General features: G+C 58.4%; 1 protein-coding gene across 10 annotated transcripts; it reads left to right on the forward strand.

Moving 5' to 3' along the window:
- Positions 1-66: 66 nt before the first annotated feature.
- ASB10 (ankyrin repeat and SOCS box containing 10) lies at positions 67-22298 on the forward strand. 10 transcript variants are annotated; one of them, XM_065055022.1, is made up of 8 exons: positions 69-549; positions 2547-2691; positions 10013-10126; positions 11182-11471; positions 15769-16036; positions 16572-17076; positions 18748-18861; positions 19082-22298. In XM_065055022.1, exons 2-8 carry the CDS (start codon positions 2606-2608, stop codon positions 19265-19267), a joined length of 1563 nt encoding a protein of 520 aa, XP_064911094.1. In that variant the 5' UTR covers positions 69-549; positions 2547-2605; the 3' UTR covers positions 19268-22298. The 10 variants fall into 10 exon arrangements, with proteins under 10 accessions (XP_064911090.1, XP_064911091.1, XP_064911094.1 ...); XM_065055018.1 differs by lacking the exon at positions 2547-2691 and having other exon boundaries at positions 67-549; positions 10008-10350; XM_065055019.1 differs by lacking the exon at positions 2547-2691 and having other exon boundaries at positions 67-549; positions 10013-10350.
- Positions 22299-22924: the final 626 nt, after the last annotated feature.

Below are 22924 nucleotides of genomic sequence, written 5' to 3' on the forward strand. Positions count from 1 at the left end.
GCCCCGTCTGTCCTGGCGCCGCGGGGAGGGGGCGCGGTTGCCGTGGGAAAGGGCCGGGCCGGTGGGGGAGCGCTCCGCCGGCTCCGCGCCCGCTGCCCACGGGGCGGCCCCGCGGGGCTGCGCTTCGCCCCGGCGGGAGCTGCCGCCAGCCCCGCTCCGCTGGGACCGCTCCGCACGGCCCGCGACGCGGGGTGAGGGGACGGGCGCTCAGCTCCTGGGGCAGCCGCCGCCTCTACCGGGGCAGCCCCGCGGCGGGCGCCTGGGCCGGGCGGGGAGCGGGGGCCGGGCGGTGCGGGGCGGCTCCGCTCCGCTCCATCCTGCCCGTCCCTCCCGCTGCGGAGCGGCCGCCCCGGCTGCTGCTGCAGCGCAGGGAGAGAGCGGCCGGGCTCCCTCCCGCTCCCCTCCCGCCGGGCCCGGCTCCAGCGGCTCGGCCTGAGCAAGGGGCGGGAGGAGACAGCGCTCCGGCGCCGCGGAGCCGGCCGGGGGAGCGGTGTGTGAATTGCCGTCTGAGCTGGAGCGGGGAGGACGCCGGGGGTCCGGGGGAGCGGTGTAAGTGAATTGCTGTCTGAGCTGGAGCGGGGAGGACGCCGGGGGTCTGGAGGTGAGGGTGGGTGCTCTCCCCATGCTGCTGCGCGGAGTGCTGCCTGGGGCCTGGCCCACCCAGTGTGTTCTGGAGATCCAGAACAGGGTTGAGCACGAATCCGTTAGATTTATCATAGAGTGCTGGTCAAATTACCTTTCACGTGCTCGACTTTAGGAAAGTTACGGGGGAACCTCAGTGTGGGACGCACAGCTTGGCACCCAAATATTCTGCAGTTTTCCAGCACAGCCCTTTGCAGCTTGAATCTGCAGTTTTGCCCCTTTACAATGAATAAGGGTGACCCAGCCACTGGACTTGTGAGTTGGTTGCTGTTGAGGTCTTGTCCTTATCATAAATATGATGAGCAGATGGAAAACCTCTGTGTTTGTCACACTTCAAAGGAAGTAAACTGAAGTTTTCTGTCCAAGTAACTTCAAGAAGGTGAGGGGCACTGTAAGATGTTATGTGTTCTTAACACTTCTCAGATGTTCTTAGGTTAGGACCTGTTGATGAAGTGAGCTCAAAGCTGGACTGAAAGTCAAACCTGGTTCTTAGAAAGCTGCAGCGGGGTGTTGGAGGGTGGTGTGATGAAGATCTAGCGTAGGTGGTACGTGGAAAACACTTGGCTGCAAGCGTTAAGGGAAATTAAAAGCATCTGTCGATAGTAGAGATAATACAAGATTCCACATGGAAAGAACAGCAACAACAAAATCTTGGAATGATGAAGGACACAGTAAGTACAGAAATACAATCTGTTTCTAATAAACTTTTCTTCTGTTTGATTAAAAAATATTATTAAAACAAACAAAAAGCCACTTTGTTAGTTTATAGGTAAAAACCAAGACAAAACAAAATAAACCCTGTTAAGTAGCAGCTAACTGGGACAACTGCTTCAGCATCAGTACAGCTGTAACTCTTACCAGGGCTGGAGTTCTCTGGTCTGCCGGTGTTTATTACAATAAAAACCAAAAAAGAGGAAGTAAAGCAGCAGGACGTGGCCGCGGATGGGGAGGAAGCGTCTCACTGTGAGGAAGGACGGGAGGAGGACGGCTCGGTTAGCTGTGGGTCTGGGCAAGGTGAAGGAAACCTGCTCTGAGACCTGATAACAAACTAAGGGGTTGGAACGTCGGTAACTGAAGTGGTTTGTGTAGAGTATTCCTTATTTGACTAAATAACAGGTTTGACTGATAGTGCCACAGACTTGCCATTTGTAATTTTTAGAAAGATTCACTTTGGCTGTGATGAGCTCTATGTGTGGGCTATAGAGCACCCAGCAGGTTGATTTCTCTGGGCTGTTCAGCGCTCAGGAAGCTGTGAACAGGCCGCAGTGGGGACTGTGCTGTGCTGTGCGGTGCTGTGCGCCTGGAGAGGCAACACCCTGCTGGCGGCTGCAGAGAGTGCAGAATGGCTTCAGCCTTCACGTCAGGAGTTGTGAGGCAGGTTGGGCTGCAGCCAGCCGGGCTGTTTGGCAGGACCGGCGGCACGGCTGCACCAAACGCAACCAGGAGCGAAGGCTGCGGGGCATGCTTGTGGAGAGCTGGGGTCGCCCTGGGAAGGAGGGCGGGTTCTCCTGCAGGTCTCCAGGCTCCTCGTTTCAGGTTCCCGGTTGCTAAAAGCTGCTGCTGACTTTGGATGTCCCGCTGTTCTTCCCCAGGCGCTTCTCCCCTGTGCTCCGCACCGGCGCGGGTTAATCGGCGCTGGTTGCCAGTTTGTACCAGTTGGAGCAGAGACTGAATCCCCGTGTCCGTGTGGCACAGTTGGCAGCGGGTAGAGGGGTTTTCTTCCTTACGTTTATAAACTGTTTTCAATTATGGTTTTTCTGGTGGGTTGTGGGGTTTGTTTTTTTTTTTTTGGAGTTTCTGTTTCAGGTGCGGGAGGAAGAAACAGCTCAAAAGGAGCTGGACTGACAGGGGGAACAAAGGGAGTTTTTTTAGGACTGGTGGACCTCATCTCTTCTTTCTTCCAGTGGCTTTGAAGAGACACCTTTGTCCTGCGGGGCTGTAAACAGCTGGGACTGAGCGTCCCATGCTCTGGACCATCGAGCAGAGTCCGTCTGTCCCACGGAGCCTGTGCAGCCGGAGGCCCGAGCTCTGTGACGGCGGTGACAGCAGGTGTGACCCCGCGGGCGCTGGCGGCTCAGCCTGGCTGCCCGGGTGCAGGGCTGCTCCCGCCAGGGCTGCCCCCTCGGGTCTATGGTGGGGAGGAGGGAAGATGAGGGTGGTGTTCTGTGTGGACATGGGGCAAACATGCTTTGCCAGCTTCACATCGGGACTGGGTGCCTGATTCTGAGGTCTTGTGACAGCGCAGATTGGGGTGGGAGTGCTGCATGGAACCAGAGCTGTGGTAGGTCCCAGGTGACAGTATGTGGGGTGATCTGGACTCCACAAGGCTTGTGAGGTGACGTGGGGTCTCTGGAGCTATGGAGCTGTGACAGGGCCTTGTCTCTGGTCCGGCTCAGCCTGGGTCGGTGGGGTGGGCTGGACAAGACGTACGTGGTGCTCCTGGAGAAGCAGCGGAGGCAGCAGAGCTGGGGCTGAGTGTCACCCGCGGTGCCAGCCCTGCTGCTCCGGTGGGGGGAGGATGAGGTTGTACCGGGTGCTCTGTTTCCTTTGGACCGCAGGACACTGAATTCTGCTCTCTTCTTTGTAGTGCCTGCCTGCCAGCTGGACCTGGTCCTGAGCGCAGGTGTTGGAGCAGCAGCTCGCCCAACAGGGCTGTGCTTCCATTTGCTGTGGCCCTCGCAGCCGGCTGTGCCGTGGGGAGCGGCTGCAGCTGGTGCTGAGCAGCTGTGTCAGCACCGCCGGTGAGCCAGGTCCATCCGGAGACCTGGCTGGATGTGGAACATGGGAGAAAAGCCTGGGGGAGTCAGGCAAAGAGCGGGGCTGTGAGCAGGCTGCCGCTTGCCTCTCCCGGGCGAGCTGTCCACCTCCTGCCAGGTCTGTCCCATTGCTCCCTGGGCCGCAGTGCCTGCCTTCGCTCCCCCTTTCCAGCAGCGCCGCCGTGTCCCCAGTCCCGGGATACGCGGTGGTGCTGTTTGTGGATGGAGTGCTGGCCAAGAGCTTGGCCCTGCAGTTCTGCTCGTGCCCTGCAGGTGGTTCTCTCTGACTGCCTGATGTCGAGCGTGTTCGTGCTGTGTGCCGGAGCCGCGCAGCGCCAGCAGGCCGCCTGCGGACCCCGCTCCCTCCCCCGGCGGCAGCCGCTTCTCTGGGCAGGTGGCCCGTCCGCGCCGCAGAGGCGCTGGCCCGCGGTGCGGTGCGCGGCTGGCTCCTGAGGGCGTCTGGCGGAGCGTCCAGCTCTGGCTGAGCCCGAGAGCAGCAAGGCTCGAGTCTGCAGCGCAGCTTTTTGTGCATCCTGCCTCACGTCTGCCCCATCCCCACACAGTATTTTCCCCTCACTTTAGAGGCTGGAAGGATGAAGTTAGTCACTGGCCTCATCCCTCTTACCACCTCCCTGTGTCTGCCCACGGAGCTGCCCTGGTAGAGCTGCACAGGCGGTCACACGCAGTTGAACTTTCCTGCGCGCTGGTCTCGGGCTGTGTTTTGAGTGGGCTGCCCCACAGCCCAGCTTCCTCCAGCCCGGGCCCGGATCTGTGCCAGCGTGTGCCGCGCTGCTCCGGTGGCTCGGGCGGGATCTGAGTGGCGCCCCTGTGGGAGGAGGGGCAGAGCGTGCCAGCCGGCAGGGACTCACAAGACATGGGGCGCTGTGAGAATGACCCAAAAGGACTCGGGTCATAGTAAAAAGCCAGTCTGAACTCGGCCCATGCAGGCGCTCTTCCTAAGTGTCTTGGGACAGCTTTGGTCCGTGTGAGGCTTTTTCTAGGTCTGTGTCCTCGTGAGTCTCCCAGTGAGTTCTCAGTACTGCAGCACTGTCATGTTACGTGTCCCTCACCCCGTCTCTGTGTCCATAGACGTGTTCTTACCAAGTCATACATGCACATCGGCTAGAAGCAATCTCTTTTTTTATCTTTGTCTGCATCAGTCTGCTCTTCAGACCCCTCACAATGAACACTATAGTGTGACAAAGTGAAGTGTTCATAAAAAATACCAGTAGAGGCTGTGTTCTGTTTCCTTCTGAATTAAGGGGATGTGCTGTTTTCTCTCTCAGGGCAGGGGACCGTGTGCCAGAGCATCTCTGGTGTGCGAGTGGCGCAGGTTCGAGGGGAGGAGGCTTCTGGGAGGTGGTGCTGGCACCGCTGCGCAGCCCTGTGCGTGTCTGCGCCCCGGGCCGTGTCCCTCGGCAGCGGTGCTGCCAGGTGGCTGCCCTGGCGCATCGTTAGACACGGTTCCAAATAGTGTGGGCAGGAACGGTTCAGCACTCAGAGGTAAATGAGCTGCTGATGGATGGCTCTGGTGATGCCAAAGCTGTTAACATGTGAACCTCTGAAGTGCAGCCCAGGTTCCATCGAGGGACTCTCATCATCTGCGCTCGGCTGCTGCTGCGTGGGGCAGCGCTGCTCCGTCCCTGTTCTGGTTTGCTCCGGGTGGGCTCTGCTGTTGTCTCTGCGCAGTGGTAGCAATGGTAGCTCTGGGTGTGTAACTCACGGTGGACCGGAGTCCCTGCCTGCAGGACGGGACTGGTGATGATAAAGGCTGTGCAGACGCTCCCTGTGAGCACACACGTCGCGTCTGGGGCTCTGTTCTCGCTGACAGCTCTGTGATGGGACCGAGGAGCTGCTCTCCATCTCTGTTTTTGCCAGCAAGGACTGTTGCAAATAGTTTGTTTCCTTGTTTGTTCTCTCTTCATACTCTGTTCTGAGTCTGGAGTGTAGCCAAAAATAATGCTGTTCACTTAATCTCCCTCCTTGTGATTGTGTGGTAGGGGTGGGGGAGATATTCACAAGTTAATTGGGTGAAAAAGCACGTCTTATTTGATATCTGTAGTTTTCAGGGCCATATAACAATGGGGGTCAGAAGCCATCCTTGTTCCAGTGCCCTCTCCTTGTGTTACCCACTGCTAAACGTGTGGGGAGACTGAGAGACCTGCCTGGTAAGCTCCTCTCTGATCCCTGTGCCCAGAGGTGCAGCCGGGGAGCCCCGGTGACCGACTCGTGGTGTCACCAGTGCCGACGAGCTTGGGACAGGACGGAGTGCTTCCCTGGGGCCCGGGGACAGAATTGGGGTGGGGACAAAGTGTGTTCTCACCTGAGCGCTATGTGTTGGGCGGGGCTCGGGACAGTTACCCGGTGGTACCCTGTGTGGTCCCCGTCGGGAGGAGGATGCTTCCGTGTGGCCCCATGCAGGGCGTGGGCTGGAGAAGAGGATGACATGGGCAGAGTGGCCCCATGAGGAATGGCTGCTGCAGGCCACACGCCGTTTTCCCATTAGCGAGTGTTTAGTTCAGCGTTTTAAATAATTGTGTCCTCAGAATGATATTTAAAATCCATTTGGGAGGCAATGAGGCGGGAAAGTGCCTGTGCCATTGTGATGACGCTGCGCGGGCCGCGCCACACATGCATATTACAAACTCGTTACAGGCTCGTTTACACGCGCACTGCTACTCCCCACACAACCTCTTTCTGATGCTCCTAATGTTTCTTCCCCACCATGGTTGCTTCTGCGTGGTACTCAGGAGAAATGTACTCGATAAGGCAGGCCTGGTGTCACTGAGGAGCAGCGGGCATGGCCACAGCACTTGGGTGCTGCCCTTCGAATGGGATGTGTGGGGCGTGCTTGGCGATGGGACTGTCTCAGATGTCCCGTCCTTCACCTGAGCTCCATGCTCAGTGCAGGACTGTGCTCATTGCTGACCAGCCCGTGCACTTGTGTCATCGCAGGCTCCAGAGCCTGCAGCCCCGAGGCTTCCGGAGAAGAGCTGCGGCTCCTGCGCCGGGCTGACTGTGGAGCTGAGCACCAGCGCCTGCTCCTGAGTGTCCCCAGCAAGCTGCACGAGCTGGAGGACGAGGCGATGGAGCAGATGGAGCAGCTCAGCAGCGGTTCCCCAGGTGCTGGTTAGTGGCTGAAGGGCAGGGTGGCCTTGTTGCTGTCCCTCTGTCCCCAGCCCTTCTGCTGCATGGGCACCCACCACTGTCCTCCCAGCCTGTGCAGAACAGAGAACTGTGTGTACAAAGCTCCTGATACTGCTTCATCATCGTCCTGTTGGCCTTGGTGGTGCGAGCAGAGTTCCATGTTCTCCCCTTGTCCTCTCCCTCCTGATCATGCTCAGCCCCTTCTAGCCAGAGTCCCAGCTGTGGTTTTGCTTGGTGCCACCTGTGACCAGCTGTTGGTGGGCTGAGGATCAAGCCCCCAGGGGTACTTAATGGCACGCTGGGTTCTGATGTCTGTTCCCCTTGTAGTGACCTTGCTGCCTGCTTTCCTCAGCAGGAAATGGATGGCTCTAGCATCCTTGTCTCAGAAAAGACTGAGCAATACGAGGGCAAAAGCGAGCCTGGAGTAGGGGCAGAGTGTGAAACCAGGGGAGGAAGGGCAGGGTGTGAAACATGAGGCCCACCTGTGATTGTGGCGCAGATGTTCTCAGAGGTGAAGTTCTCCCCCGTCGCGCCCGAGGGCTGGCGAGCCGGGACGGCCGGCGAGCCTGGGAAATGCATGGGCTGGAATGGCTCAGGATGGGGGGTCGGGTCCCACAGCCTTACACCGAGGGGTGCTGTGTAATCTGGGCAAGGAGGCGCTTTGTGCTGAGCTGGGATGTGCTGCTGTCATCTGTGTTCCTGCCAGCGACCGATGGAGCATCCGTGATGTGCTGCCCAAGCCAGGGGGCTGCACGCTGCGGTGGGGAAGGGACTGGAGCTGCTGTAAATGCAACACAGGTCCAGGAAACAAACCGATTCTTAATCTCTGGAACTTTGCAGGACTTACATGTGTGTGTCTGTAGATGGTTTATGTGGCATGTTGCCCTGATTGTTCCCTCCCTCTGCACACACCTGTGAGTGTCACAGGATCACGGAATGTCAGGGGTTGGAAGGGCCCTGGAAAGCTCATCCAGTGCAATCCCCCCATGGAGCAGGAACACCCAGATGAGGTTACACAGGAGCAGCAAGGCTTCAGCTGAAACCTTGACCTTGCTTGCAGAGAAAAGGACTGTCTGTGGTGGGTTTCACAGAACCATAGAATAGTTTGTGTTGAAGGGACATCCCCAGCCCCCCTGCCATGACAGGGACATCGTCACCAGCTCAGGGTGCTCAGAGCCCGTCCAGCCTGGCCTGGGATGTCTCAGGGATGGTTCATCTACCACCTCTGGGTACCTGGGCCAGGCTCTCACCACCCTCAGGGCAACAATTCCTTCCTCGTGTCCGGCTGAATCTCCCTCCTTTAGTTTAAGACTATTACTCCTTGTCCTGTTTGTTTTGTTTAATTTCACAGGACGCTACGTTTCACCTTCTATACAAAGGCTTTGGGTATCTGCTCTCCACTTGCTGCTGCTTGTGGCTACAGCTGCAGTACAAGAGATGTGAGCACGCCTCGGGTTTCCAGTTGCTCGCTTATTAACACGTCTTGCTGTGGGTGGGGGGCAGTGCCAAATGCAGGCGTTTGGGTTTGCACATGCATAGTTGTTTGGCTTTCCAGCAGGCTTACCAGTGAAACACAACCAGGGTTTATTAATGCTTAAGGTAACAAATGAAGAGCTGGTAGTCCAAGACTTGAAAACAAAATGCACAGTATTGGCTCCAGTACCTTTCTATGTGTCATCAGGACCTTTTGAAGTTGGCAGGGTTTAATACAACATGTTAGTGAATATGACCAGCTAATAGCTGCGTAAAATTGTGTTTTTGTGGGTAGTCTCTGGCCTGGTAGGGCTATACACTACATCTTTAGGCTTGTAGTTCATACAGATGATGCTGCCAGTAACGAGGTACTCTCCCTAAATCTGTTTTTTGGGGGCAATGTATTTTATCTTGTACTTGCAAGTGTGTCCATTTACACGTGTTCCTTACCGTTGGGCTAAGGATTCCGTTTTCAATGCTTTCGCTCTGTCCCGTGTCATGGGTAGGTTCCCACCGTGCCTCTTCACGCCAGTCTGGGTCGCTGCTGTGTTCTGAAGCCTCGTGGGGAGGTAGATGGAGCGATGCCCTCAGCTGCGCTGGCCGCGCTGTGTCCGCGGCTGCCGCTGCCCGTGGGAGCGCGTGCCGGCCGGGGTGTCGCAGCGGCGGGTGGCGCCCGCGCCCGGGGGGCGGCCGCACGCTCCGGGCGCGCCTTCCCAGAGCAGCGGCTCGGCCTCTGAGCCCGCAGGCAGGACCGGACCCCTGGGCTCCTCCGACGCCTCTAGGCATGAGACGTGCCGACATCTCTCGTGCTCTGTTATACAAGAAACACGCTGTAACCTTTCTGATTCAACTCGTTCATCTTGGCCCCCCATAAGGCAAGTGTAAATGTAAAACAAACAGGTGATTTAGTAGGAGATAAAAGTAAATCTCTTGCAATGTTTAGAAGCGGACAGATTGCAGCACTGTTATTTTTTCTTTTCCTCAAGGATGTGCGTCTTTTTCCCTCTGGTCAACACTGAGTCGTGTGATTGCATGTGATCCCCTTCTGCTTTGAGGACCCTCTTCTTCCTCACAAACAGATCCAAAGAGTTTGAGAAAGGACTTGTTAAAGGCCTAAAATCGCTGGGGCTGGAAGACTTGGGGCTGCTGATCTGTCCGTCAGACAGGCCCTGTGCCCCGGCAGGGAGGTGTTCTGCAGCACCCGTGGGGAGCAGCCTGCCCGCTCCCACCCGGACTGTGCAGCCCGCGGTGCTGTGTGCAGTGACGGGGCTCAGTACGCTGGTGTTGAAGGTGAAACCCTGTGCCCGCGGCTGGACAAGTCCTGGCAGGTGACAGCGCTGAGGGGACAGATGGTCCCTGCTCCCTCCTGCGAGCTGCCAGAGCCAGCAGAGCCGCTCTGTGCGGCGGGGCCAGGGCAGGTGCCAGAGCTGCCGAACGCGAGGGAGGGCTCTGCTGCGAGGGGGCTGTGCTGCCTGTGTCTTGTGTGGATTTGGTGGTTGGTGTGTGGTGGGGTGATTTGGTGTGTGGTGGCGTTGGCCATGGGAATGGCAGCGAATCTCCAGGGTAGCTGGTGTAGAGGCAGAACTGCAGCCCCGCTCAGCCCAGGGTCTGTGAGACAGTGTGACAGCAGTGCCTGTCCCTGTGTCCCGGGTGATGCCTGGGGACATGGCCGTTCCTCCTGGGTGGCCGTGGGGGGTGTGGATAGTGCTGTGCATGAAGGACTAGGCTCGGATTCGGTGCCCGAGCCCAGGGCTGGGGAACATGGAGCCATCGGTTCCAGTGGCAGGAGCAGCGGGAGGTGGAAAGACCAACTGGGAGTTCTTCTTTTCCTCATCTCAAAGAGCGTCCAGCCTTCTCTATACTCCAGCAACACCCTGCCTCCCCCTCCCCCCCAAAAAAAGCCCCCGAACAACCCTCCTAACCCCAAAAAGCCTTTTAGTCCCGTACGTATTTAATATTAAGAAGTGACACAACTTGCCTGTTTTGCAGGACAGATGGTGCAGTCCAGGAGATAAGTCACGTGGGCCGACATGGTGGCTTCTGAACCTCTTTGTCCCGTGGGACAGTGTGCTCCAGGAGAAAGCCCACGGTGGGCGCAGCAGCTGCAGGTAGCGGTGTGCGGTCTGGGTGCACGGCCACCCCCGTTGCCCTCGGGCACTCTCGCAGGTCTGTGCCCAGTCACCCCTGTGACCCCAGACACTCCTGGCTACGGCACTGGGGAGGGAACACCAGCTGAAACTCCCACAGCAGCCGCTGAGTCCCCGTTGTTGCTGGCACGCACAGCCTCCCAGCTGGGAGGTTCTCATGCTGGCAGGGACACAGCAATTAACAGGTAAGTTACAGGAGAGCCATCCGAGGGTAAACGAAGCTTAGCAGGTCCCAAGCCTGTGCTGAGCTACCACAATGTTCTAGCTGGTGGGACCCACTCTGTGTCCTGCAGAGTGAGCTGTGGTCACTGCGGCAGGGGCTTCAGCGTCTTGCCCCTCCAGATGTGACCTGCTGGGGCGGAGGGGCCTGGCAGAGCTGGGCACACCCCTCAGAAGACTGAAGACGCTTGTCAGGTTCTTGAGGTTTGCACGGGAGACCGTCTTCCTCGTTGCCAGGAATCGTGGTTCACGCTGCGCAGTTGCTGTTCCAGGGCTCTGCCCACCTGTGCCGGGCACTGGCCCCACTGAACGTGCCCAGAGCAGCGTGGGCTTTGGATGTGCTGGTCCCCGTGGGGACACCTCTGTGCTCAGTCCCTTGTGGCTCTGACACCTCCTCTGGGGGCCTTTCCCTGCCCGCCCTCCCGCCATCGTCCCCGCCTCGCTCGGCCTTTCCCAGCGGGCGCGCAGAGCAGAGGCTCTGCAGAGCAAGCCAGCAAGGGCACAGAGGTGCTGCAGGGCTGCCTGCTGCCCGAATCGGTGCTGGTGCTTGCATCCAGCAGCTGAAAATAAGCTCTGGGAAGGAGGGGAGGTGAAGGGGAGCTGCCAAGCAGGACTATTTATACTTGGTGAGTCAGGTTGTGCTTGAATCCAGCCGGACGCTGGGCAGCTGGAACCCAGGCGCAACCTGCAGAGGACACAGCCTTGGATAGGAGACCCTTGCCTGCAGCAGCTCGTTTGCTGCGACGTTCAGGCTCGTGCTGCTTGTTCCCCGTGATGGACTGCAGCTTTCCCTTCAGCTCCACCACACAACGCTTGCTGCAGCTGGATGAGGAGCAGCTGGATCCGCAGAAGGACTCTCGGCGTCCAAGGTCCCAGTACCACCGCAGCGAGCACAACCTGTGCCCGGTTCGCCAGGGATGCCGGGACAGCCGCTTGGAGCCACTGGAGTGCCGGGACCTGCTGGTCCAGAACGCGCTGTTCACCGGGGACCTGGAGATGGTGCAGAAGTACTTCACCAGAAGCGCAGCCATCAACCTCATCATTGAGATCAGAGGTGACGAGCTGCACTGGATCAGCAGGAAACGTGGTGGGTATGCAGGGCTGGGACATGGCGCGGTGGGAAGTGCCCAGGATGGGGACCAGAGCAAGAGCGCAGACACCTGAGAACAGTGTTGAGAGGAATCCCCAGTGCTGGAGACAGGGTGGTGGGAGAAGCAGTTGGGGAGAAAGGCTTTTGGGTGAGGAAGGAGGATCCCAAGGCTGTAGAACGAATGGCAGCGGGCTTGTTGAAGGTGGCCAGAGGCAGATTGGCTGCGAAATGGTGAAAACAGGGAGCTTGGAAGGGGTGGTGCAGAGGAACACCATCAGGACTGTCCTGTTAGAGGCTGCTGGGATAGATATGAAGTACGTGTGAGGTGGAGGCAGTGCTTGAGTGAGGAAGTATCGGGTGGCATAAGGATGCTTTTCCTGCCTCGTGTCTTAAGTTGGGTCTGTCACTTCAGTTCGTTATAAACCGGAGGCTGTGACGTGCTTTGGGAACAACAGGGAGGACTTAGCGGAGCCCTTAGGGCAGAGGTCGTGTCCTGAGGAAGAGCCGTGGCTGTGCTTCAGCCTCATGTGCAGCTGCCTGGGGCCCAAGCCGCAGCTGCTCCGTATCTCCCTACTCCTGCCGCCATGGTGAGACCCAGAGCTGCTGCGATCCCTGCTCCAAACAGGGACCTTGAGAGCTGGGGGCGCTGATGTGGGAGGTTAACGGTGATCAGATGGGGGGGCACTGTGCTGCAGAACAAAAGCAGTTGCTGTTTTGCTTTCCTTCACGTGTGGGGTACGCGCCCCGTGAGCTCTTCTGTTCCGTGGGGTGGGCTGGGAGCCGACGTCTGGTCTGCCGAACAGCTGGTAGAAGCAAGCGTGTGCTGCGGGGCGGGAGGTGGGAGCTGGTCCGTGGGGTTTCCTCCCATCCCTGCACCTCGCTGTACCCGGCCCAGGTACAACCTGTGGCTACCGCACGTGCTCTTCTGCACTCTCTGGTCCTTGTTGCTGACCTTCTCATCAGTGTCATCTATGAGCGTTTCAGTAAGCGACACAGCTTACATGTGGTGAAGGGAGATGCGCTCAGCAACCTGGATGTGCCTTTGTCTGTGCTGCTGTCTGTCAGTCGTGTGGCGTGGACAGACTGCCGGAGTTTCAGATGGGGAGTATCAGACAGGGAGGGGCCATAACTGCCCCGCTCGTTCCTGCAGAGGTCGGTGACAAAGGCCCCCGTGCCAGCTGGAAGAGCCGTTGGTGAGGGCTGCTTTCCCGGGGGGCGGCTTCTTTTCGAGTGGCCTGGCACAAAGCTCTGGAGCACACCAATGAGCCTCGACCCTGACTGAGTGGTTTCGGGGATCCACACTTGTGAGAGACAAACGGGGTGGGCTTGCAGATGCAAGTGCTGCTGCTTGGGGGTGGTCAAGGTTGGTTACTGAGTTCCAAGGTCTTGAATTGTTACAGTCTACTTAGGAATAAAAGTACAAAAGGTACTACCCTTTGTGTAACTGAAAAATGTCAAGTGCACGTTTTGACTGTCTTGTGCTGGGCTGACAGGCACTCAACAGCAAGTCGGTCTGCTTGTGGAGATCTGTGTCCTGAAGAGAACAGGACAGCTGCCGTAAGACAACTTCACACAGAAATTGCTCTGATCAGAGTTTCCAGATGTGAAAAACCCAACCAAATGAGATCATTCATCAGCACAAACTGAAAATGTACTGTGAAATTTATCATATAAGGGTACAGAACAAAAACCAAACGCAAACTTTTGTGCTACCAGAGGCTCTGGTCTGTATCTCACTGTCCAGCAGAACAGCTGCTTAGAACTTCCCCAGCCAGCAGCCGCAACAGTGGATTCTAGTGACCTGGTCTTTCCCAAGTCCCCCCGTTGGTATTTCAGGAAGCCCAGAGGAGATGTAGGTTGGTGCCACTGACACTAACACGGCCTGTTGCCTGCCTGGTGACGCTGTTGTGGCTGGGGACCTCAGGCTCCCATGGGGTCCCTGCTTGTGTCCTTGGGGAAACAGAGGATGCTGTCAGGTGAGAGTCTGCCGGTGCTTCCCTCTCGCCGCCCTTTCAAGCACTCCATTTGCTAGACAAGGTGGTGAAGTCTGCATGGAGGACGCTGGACACCATCAGTGTAAAACTTGGTCATTTATTTTCATTACCGAGAAGAGTCAGGTTCCCTATCTTACACTCTTCTCTGGTCGCCCAGGCAGTTGTTGCTTGGTGGTCCATTGGGGTCACTTAACATGTTTTTAGCTGCATGATGTGCATAGTTCCACAACAAAATGAAACTAACTGCTCCTAGTCTGCCATGCGGTTTGATGCGTGTAGAACACGTGGTCTGAACAAGACGCACACAGTGCTGCTGAACTGTGAGCGAAGCGTGCTGTGCTGTGCTGTGAGCGGAGCCGGGGATGTGGGTTTGTACCGCGGGGGACGGGAAAGCGCCGCCCCCGTGAAAGGACGCGGGGAGGAACCCCGAGAGAGGGGCTGTTGGGGTGCAAAGGGGGGACTAAAGCCGTGCGGGAGCAACCTGCAAAGCGGCATTTCAACGAACAGCAGGAAGGAGTCTAAAGAATAATTACCTTTTGTGGTTTTACATAACTTATAATGCACTGTTTCCTATCCTAACACCTCCTTCTACCTGTCCTTTGGCTTTAAGCTTTGATTAAAAAGGACTTTCCCGTGCATTGTTTAAAAGGCCGTCTTGCAGCCAGGTCTCGGGTGGAGCTGCCGGACGGGGGAGCGGTGCCGGAGGTGTGCGGGGGTCCGGGCGCGCGGGCGCTGCTGGGCTGTGTCTGTATCAGCCTCTTGGCCCGGGCCGTTGGTCACAAGGTTTCCCAGAATAGAGCAGCTGAGACCTGAGCTGTGCCCAGCCCGGGCCAAGCGGCGATGTGACATGTCCCCGCTCCCTGCGGAGCGCTGGTGGGGCTGCTCCCGCGGGCTCGCAGCCTGGCCGGGGGGCAGCAGCAGGTCCTGGTTCCTGCGGCGGGTCTGGGTGCTGCATCATGGGCAGCATCACGGGCAGAGGAGCCGGGAGCCGGGGCCCCATCTGCACGCGGAAGGCAGACGGCCCTGCCCAGGTCTACTGGCAGGCCCTGCTGACGGGGGACCGGGCGGTTGTGGCCGAGATCCTCAGCGACACTCAGAACAACCTGGGTCCCAACGCTGTATTTGACACCAGTGACCTGGAAGAGTGGAAAAACTACCGCTTCAACATCCGCCGGCTGAGTATGTGGGGGCAGCGGGCGGGCAGCCGTGCGGGGCTCCGAGCCTTGTGCTGCCGGGCACGCCTGTCATTGGGATCAGGTCTTACGGTGCTGTTGGGTTACAGAGCACTGACGTGTGGGTGGGTTCCCCTGCCTGTGTCTGGGGTACCTGCCCCTTCTCGCAGGACTCGTGCAAGCGCTTGGGAACTGCTGGGGTTCCCCGCCAGGCAAACAGGACTCGAGCTCCAGGTCATGCTCCTCGGCCAGCTGGGCTCTGTGTGCCGGCTCTGCCTGCGTGCCGCCCGCGCCGCTGGTGCTCTGTGCCGCCCGCGCCGCTGGTGCTCGCTCTGTGCCGCCCACGCCGCTGGAGCTCTGTGCCGCCTGCGCTGGGCAGGGAACTGTCACAGCCCTGCAGTTCAGTTTGAACCTGGCCCTGGGAAACACAGTTGACCACACGCTGCTTCTGTGAGGAAGGGGTGAGAGGGATGTAGTGCTGAACGTGTCACCCAGTCTGGGATGTGGTTCCCCAGCCTAGAAGGGCAGCGAGAAGCACGATTTAAGGAATCCTTTTCCTGTAACAGCTGCAGGCTGTTTGCCAGCACGCTGCACCAGCTCAGCAATGGCTCCAGCTGGGTCAGCACCTTTGAGAGATGGCAGGTTTCAGCCCCTTGCTCTCTGCTAAATGTCCATCTCCACTGAGGCTTCCTCATCTGCCCCGTGCCCAGGCCTTGCCTGAGTCTCCTGTGTGCATGGCAGCCTGCTCCAGCACCTGCGTTTCGCTGCCAGGTTCTGTCTATTTGTGCTTCGTGCACAGTGCCCTTCCAGCCACTTGCTGCTCCCAGCCTGTGCCCCGGGCCCTTCGTCCTCTGCATCCTGTCGGCAGAGCCCTGCAGGGACGAGCCATGCGGCTGTGGGCAGCGTCTGCCCCGCGGCTCCTGCTCTCTGCGCCCCGGCTCAGCGCCCCGTGCAGCATCCCAGAGCTTCACTTTGACCGGCCCCCGCAGAGCAGGGCTGGCGGGGGGAGCCAGACCCCCGTGTGGAAACACACGTGTCTCGGGGGAGGTGTGCATCAGGAACCTGGGGGAAAAGGGCAGGTCTGGGCCCAGTGCTGGACGTGGCTCCCTGACCTCTCTGTCTCTGCAGGACTGTGGTCTCTGAGCTACGAGGAGGAGCTCACGGCGCCGCTGCACATCACAGCCAGCCGGGGCTACACGGACTGCCTGCGGCTGCTGCTGCTCCGCGGCGCCGCCGTCAACTTCGCCCCGGGGGGCAAGACCGCCCTGCACGAGGCCTGCGCGGCGGCCCGGGCAGACTGCGTGCGCCTGCTGCTCGGCTTCGGCGCCGACCCCGAGGCTGTCTCTGAGGACGGCTACAGGCCCCTGCACCTCTGCAAGAGCCCGGACTCCGTCCAGTGAGTTCTGCCCCGCAGCACAGCGGGTTCCCTCCCCTCCAGCCTCAGCCTCTGCTGAAGGGGCTCCTGCTCGTCCCCGGGGTGGGCTGGTGGCTGCAGCAATGGCTGCACTGGTGGCCTCGCTGCCTGTTCCTGGGCCAGGACGACCTCTGAGGTCCAACAAATGACTGCAGGCTCCAGGCTCAGCTCACGCTGAGCTTCGTGCTGCTGTCTTGCTGCCCACCAGCACTGCAGAGCCGATGGTTCGCACCGTGACGCTCAGGGCTGTGCAGACAGGCCCCCGGGGGGGTGTGGGAGCCATCTCTGGGTGTGACAACGCTTCAGTAAAGAGCTGTGGACAGTTCGCTGGAATCAGGATGACAGTGTCTCTGCTGACCAGTCAGCCTGACTTAAAACCACTGCTCCGGGCCACGAGGAGCAGGAGTTTTTGAACTCTTGGGAAAAGTGAAAGAGGTGGGACAGGACAGACATGGGGGGTGGGAAGCAGGCTAGGAGCTGGACAGGGGCCCTGTCGCTGTCATCCTGTCCCACACAGGTGTGCCCAGCAGCTGCTGCAGCACGGTGCCAGTGTCAACAGTCGGACAGAGGAGGAAGAGGACACAGCGCTGCACGTAGCAGCACGGCATGGCCTGACAGACCACGTCCAGCTGCTGCTGCGCCACGGGGCAGAGCTGGAGGCGAAGAACGAGGAGGGGCAGACGCCGCTGAACGCAGCCTGTGCCCAGCCCCATCAGCCCCAGGACACGGACCGCTACTACCGGGTCTGCCAGCTGCTGGTGGAGAGCGGGGCCAGCATCAACGCTGCAGACAGGGACCGCCAGCACCCGCTTCACCTGGCCTGCAAGAACGCCAACGCTCGAGTGGCAGAGCTGCTGCTGGCCCGGGGTGCAAACGTCAACATCATGAACTACAGCGGCAACACGGCGCTGCACAATATCCTGCAAGCGGCTGCCTACAAGCTGGAGCATCACCCGGAGCTCGTGGTGCGAACGCTTCTCAACTACGGTGCCGTCCGCATCTGGCCTGGCTCTCTGCTCAAGGTGCGGAGCTCCCCGCAGTGCTGGCGGCGTGCGGGGAGGGAAGGCTGCGAGCATCGGGACAAGACAGTGGGACCGGCTGGGTCAGCGCAGAGCGGGGCCGGCTGGGTCAGAGCAGAGCGGGGCCGGTTGGGTCAGAGCAGAGCGGGGCCGGTTGGGTCAGAGCAGAGCGGGGCCGGCTGGGTCGGCGCAGAGCGGGGCCGGCTGGGTCGGCGCAGAGCGGGGCCGGCTGGGTCGGCGCAGAGCGGGGCCGGTTGGGTCAGCGCAGAGCGGGGCCGGCTGGGTCAGCGCAGAGCGGGGCCGGCTGGGTCAGCGCAGAGCGGGGCCGGCTGGGTCGGCGCAGAGCGGGGCCGGCTGGGTCAGCGCAGAGCGGGGCCGGCTGGGTCAGCGCAGAGCGGGGCCGGCTGGGTCAGCGCAGAGCGGGGCCGGCTGGGTCAGCGCAGAGCGGGGCCGGCTGGGTCAGCGCAGAGCGGGGCCGGCTGGGTCAGCGCAGGGCTGGTCCACACCAGCCCGCTCACTGTCCTGCCCATCTCTTCCCGGGGGCTGTGGGAGGGGAACTGCCATTACCGGCAAGGGATTCCTTGAAGTGTTCTCCTGGGGTATGTTCTCCCGTAGGGCTCTCGTGCTTCTGTCCGCTAGGCTGGGTGGACAGTACTTATGCAGTTTCCATATCCCCTTGCCCCGGGAAGCGTTGGCCCGTTTCTTCTCAGGGGCTGTGTTTCCTCTTTGGGACATACCCTCCAGCTCTTGCTGTCTTTGCCAGACACTGGCAAATGAAGGGTTAATTTTCTGTCTTAATTCCTGAGCAGTGCAATAATTACCCAGCCCGGAGATCAGCAGATTGCTCTCCCCTTTGGGAAAATACAGGAAAATCAACAATTAACACTAATTAATCTCCTATTAACGCCAGATAATGAGGATCACTGGTACAGCCGGAATAGACTCTGACAGCTACTGCTGGCCTGGGCCGCGGGGATGGGAGCCGAGCGCCGGGGGATCTGCCCGTGGCGCTGGGACGGGTGGGAGGGCTCCAGAGGCCGTGCTGGTGTAAGGGGCACACGCCAGTGCCACACTTGCACCTGCGGGCTGTGGTGCACACCAGCGCTGTGTTGCACTGAGTACGTGTGGTGTCTTCCTGGGGCTCTGCGTAGCGGCTGCCACGGGGACCACACTTGTAAGGACAGCTGCTGCACACAGCACAGGCACAGGGGCTCTGCAGCCCCATGCCCAACAGGCTCGTGTGCTGAGACCCTTGTGCAGCCCTCACCAGAGCCGTGGCGTCCCTAGTGCTGCTCATGCAAAACGGGGGTTGGCACCTGTCCCAGAATGGCTTATGCTCCAACTAGAAACCATGAGGAAAGAAGCCTGGTGTGGAGCAGAGTGTGGGTTGCTCATGAGGTACTTGCAGCCCTGAGGCAGGTGAAGATCTGCACCCCAGCCGTGCAGTCCCTGAGGAGGGGCTGTGGGGACCCAGCTGCATGCTCAGCCGCCCTCTGTGCTGGAGTGATGCCCTGCCATTTCCCAGCATCAGGGGGTTTGACGTCCCGGGACAGCGCAAGGGAAGGACGTGAGCTCTGTGGCTTTACCAAGGCCGGTTTTGAGGATGCGCAGCCCTTGGGAAGCAAAGGTGGGGCTTGCAGGACCTCACCTGAGGTGTGTCCTCTCCCCACGCAGGTGCTGCGGTACTGCCACGCGTGCCCGCGGGCCGTCGAGGCCCTGATCAACAGCTACGCACACGTGCGCGTCTCCGAGGACTGGGCGGACGCGGTTCCTGCGGCGGTTGTGCAGGTGAGGGAACGCGCCGCAGCCGGAGCGGCTGCCGGGGCCCGGGGGGGCTGAGCGGGCTGGGGCCGGGCTGGGCGCAGGTTTGCAGGGCGCAGGGGTGGTGCTGCTGGGGGACAGGGAGGGTGCACCGTAGTGACCAAGGTAAAGGGATGTCTGGTTCTGCCTCTGCTCCCAGCGCGATATCAGCGTTATCTGCCTCTGGTCTTCTCTCCTCTCTCTGTAGAAATACCCGCGTTTCTACCAGTCACTTTTCTCTCTGGGGCAAAGACCTCGCTCCCTGCAGCACCTGGCTCGCCACACGCTCAGGACCTTCCTGGAGGGCCGGTTGCTCCTGGTCCTGTCTCAGCTGCACCTGCCAAGCGCCTTGCACCGTTTTCTGCTGCTCAACTTCGAGGATGTTCTCTACTAGGGATGCAGTTCGGTCCTGCTGTGCCTTTCTGTGCAGATGTTCCGTCCCTGCCTGCGCCTTCCTCACTAACCCTTCCCGTCACACATCTCCTGCCAGGCCACGTCAGCCCCGTGCCCAGCCTCCCTGTGTCCCTGTCCAGCCAGCTGTGTGCTCTGCCTTGTGCACATGTTTTGGAGCCTTCTCTTTACCCATACTAGTCAGGACTAACGCCAGAGTCACTAGGAAAAGCAAGATATATGGACTAGGGTATTTTGTGGCACATGGGGCAAATACACTGCACCGATCACAGATTTAGTTGTACAATATCAATCTCTGCATCCCAAATCTGCAAACTAATCTGAACCAGACAGCTCTGGTGCCCTCGCATCTGTTGGGATCCTGCGTTTAGTCAGGTTGTTTACAGTTTGTACCCAAAGGTGTTCAGAGTAAGCCCTAGTCTTTGTCTGTACAAACCAGAACGCAGCTCCCGGCTCGCCTGGAGGACTGTCCCGGCAGAGCTCGTCCCCGTGACGTGCCACACGTTGTAGCATATGCGCTCTCAGAGCTGTGCACCCGTTTGCTTCTCAGAGGACACAGGGAAGTGTGGTGGGTGCACCCGTCCCACACAGGGCCAGCGTCCGGGGTGCCTGGAGCTGCAGCTTGGGGCAGGGCAGCAGAGCGTGCCAGCGCTGGACTTGGGTGTGGGGGGAGGAGGCAGCGTGTCCCCGGGGTCCCGGCGGCAGCGGGGGCGCTCAGAGGGACAGACCATCCCCGGGCACCGCTCTTCATGGGCTGGATTTCACCTGTGCTCCCGCTGAAATCAAAAGGGCGATTTCATTGTGAATAAGGATACCACTGAGTAACCATTTCCAAGGAATGTGGGGCTAGCAGGAAAAGGGGAGTGTCTTTTACAGGCTGGAGGGAAGCAAACCAAACCCATCCACCAGAAAAGCTTTGGGGCACTCAAGCCCTTTTCCAGAGCAGAAACAGTCAGAAACTTTCAAACTAAGTACAGGCTGAGGACAAATGCTCGGAGCTTAGCTCAGTTGTGCTAATTGATTAGTAACTGATCTTTCTAATTCTGTTATTGTAAATGTTTTTAAAGGTTTTATGTTCCAGAGCACATTTTGGCAATATAACAAGCTACGCTGCTCTTTCTCGGGTTTCCGAAGGGCAGTATTTAATGCAGCACTGCATGCATTGCTGGGACGGGAGTTACGCCGGGCACCGGCTGTTGTTCCTGCTTCAACAGCCCCCGGGGTTTTTGGCAGAGCGGTGAGCAGGAGGCACCCTCACCCTCTGTCGCAGTAACACGACTCCGCTGCCACGTGTCAGTGCAGCTGCCCGAGTGACACTCAGGGATAGGAAACGTCCCACTTCTAGACAGACATTTCCATCCCCGGTGCAGCCACCAGCTCTCACTGAGCCTCCCTGTGCGGTCGAAGCGTTTGCTGTTCCCAGTCGCCCCTTCCTTGAACGGCACCAGCACCTCCTGCGGGCTGCCCGGCTCAAACATCTGCCCCGCTTCTGCCGGCTCTCTCTCGTTCCTCAGTCAGAGCGCGATGTGACACAGCGCGTGGACTAGGAAACCGCAGTGGAACTTATCGAAGGGCACAAGAACAAAGCAAGAGTAGCAAAGCCCTTTCCTGTGATGTCCATCCCCACCCCGGAGCTCTGCAAGTCGCACTTGAGACATTTTTGAGTCAAAAGGGCATCTTTGTATTTAGCAGTCATAGAGAGAATTTATTTTTCTTCCATCAATATGATGTCACTTTTTGGCTCCACGTATGTTTGAGCATCCTGATAACTTCACGGCAAGGATAACTTAATTGCGTGTTGTGTGGATCACCTCCTTTTATTTGCTTTAACACGGTCACCTTCTTGTTTCATTTGATGCTCTTTAACTCTTGTATTCTAAGAATATGCAGGCAACTCCAGTCTGTTCCTCTTCATCGTATTATTCAAAACTGTGTACATCGTTTGTCTCCATACTCAGGCTGGAGCTGTATTCAACTGTGTCGTTCCCCGCGTGGGATCTGTCACCCAGCCCTTAACCACGAGCACGAGCTTCCCCGTCTCTCCGGTGACCCCAGCGCATCACTTTGGGATGAGGGACTAGAACACGACATTCCACGTGTGATTGTGATTCTGTGGGAGTTACTCTCAGCCATGCGGACGTGGGATCTGCGCCAATGCCCCGGAACCCTCAGGCTCGTGTTCCCCTTGCCTGAGCGTGTACAGGGCCCGGGAGGGCGGCCCCGCCAGCGCTGCGCTTCCACCCAGCGGCTTTGCTGCTCAGATGGCGCGTGTTGCAATGTTTAAATGTTTTTCAGACTCATTACTGTCCAGAATGCCACCCCTGTTTTAAAGTTAAGCCCACATGCTCCTTTCCGATATGTTGCGCCTTATACTGGGCTGTAACAAACCGGTTTTCTCACTGAAGTGGTGTTTCGAGCAATCCAGATCAGGTTGTCCTGTGCAAGTGCCAGCTGTTACTTTCACCCTCCCAGCAGTTAATTGTTACCCACCTCAGCAATTTTACCAGCAAGTGGTTTTTCTTTTCTCTCTGGTTGCTAACGTATAGCATTGATATGTGACTATGATACTATGATCTGTCAAATGGCTATATAGAATAAGTCTTTCAGTTACCCAGTTCTTTCCAATCTGTTACCACTGATCACACCGTAGAATCCAGCTCATTGTTCTTATTAGAACACAGAACTAAGTCAACTGAGCTGGAGGCATGCCATGTCTATCCAGTTAGCTCTCTCAAACTTGTCGCCTTACCAACATTTACATAAAATTAGTTGAAAGTACCTTTTCCAAATGACATGAATTTGAACGACATGAATGTGGGTTCCGGCTTTTACTAATGTACCCTGGACATCCTCTGGCTCTTGTGTGTGGTTGTGAGATGTGTGTTGATCTAACGGCTCTGCAGTGCCTTGTGAACACGTTTAAACAGTAGCAAGACATCGGAGGATTTTTCTCCCGGTTGAGTTCCCAGCATGCCGTGATTCATTAGAAATAAAACAATCGATGGTTCCGTGAACTCACTAGTTGACTAAATACTCTTGGGTGTAAGTTGTGCTCCTGAAGATTATAGAAAAGGTGACTTAAACAGTTTCCTTCAGCATCTTCCTTAGTTACTGATGGAACAGTAAGTATGTCATCACCACTATAAAATATTCATATTATCCATTGTTGTTTCAAACACAGAGCAGGAATATTTATTGAGCTCTTGGTTTTCACAGAATCACAGGATCATTTGTGCTGGAAGAGGCCTTTAGGATCCCCAAGTCCAGCCGTTAAGCCAGCGCTGCCATCACACAGACACCGGGCACGTGCCCCTGCAGTTCTCCGGGTTTCTGCTCTGCGGATCCTGCTCTGGGGCCGGTGTTTCAAAACCACAGACAACTTGCGAGGGTTCGGAGAGGAGCCGCGAGTGGGCTGTGGACGGCCAGTGGCTCCTGGGAACGCTGGCGGGCGGGCGGACACACGGCCGGTCCTGGAGCCTGGGCAGTCCTGGCCGCCTGTTCTTCTCTCCCGGGATACAGGCGGGACGGGTTGATGGCTCCTTCCCGCTGCCGGGGCCCGGGGTGAACCCCAAATCCCCGGTGTCAGTTGTACCTGCGGCAGCTGTGGCACCGGGTGAACCCCAAACCCCCGGTGTCAGTT

The sequence above is a fragment of the Columba livia genome, chromosome 2 (genome assembly GCF_036013475.1).
Source record: "Columba livia isolate bColLiv1 breed racing homer chromosome 2, bColLiv1.pat.W.v2, whole genome shotgun sequence".
Lineage (NCBI taxonomy): Eukaryota > Metazoa > Chordata > Aves > Columbiformes > Columbidae > Columba > Columba livia.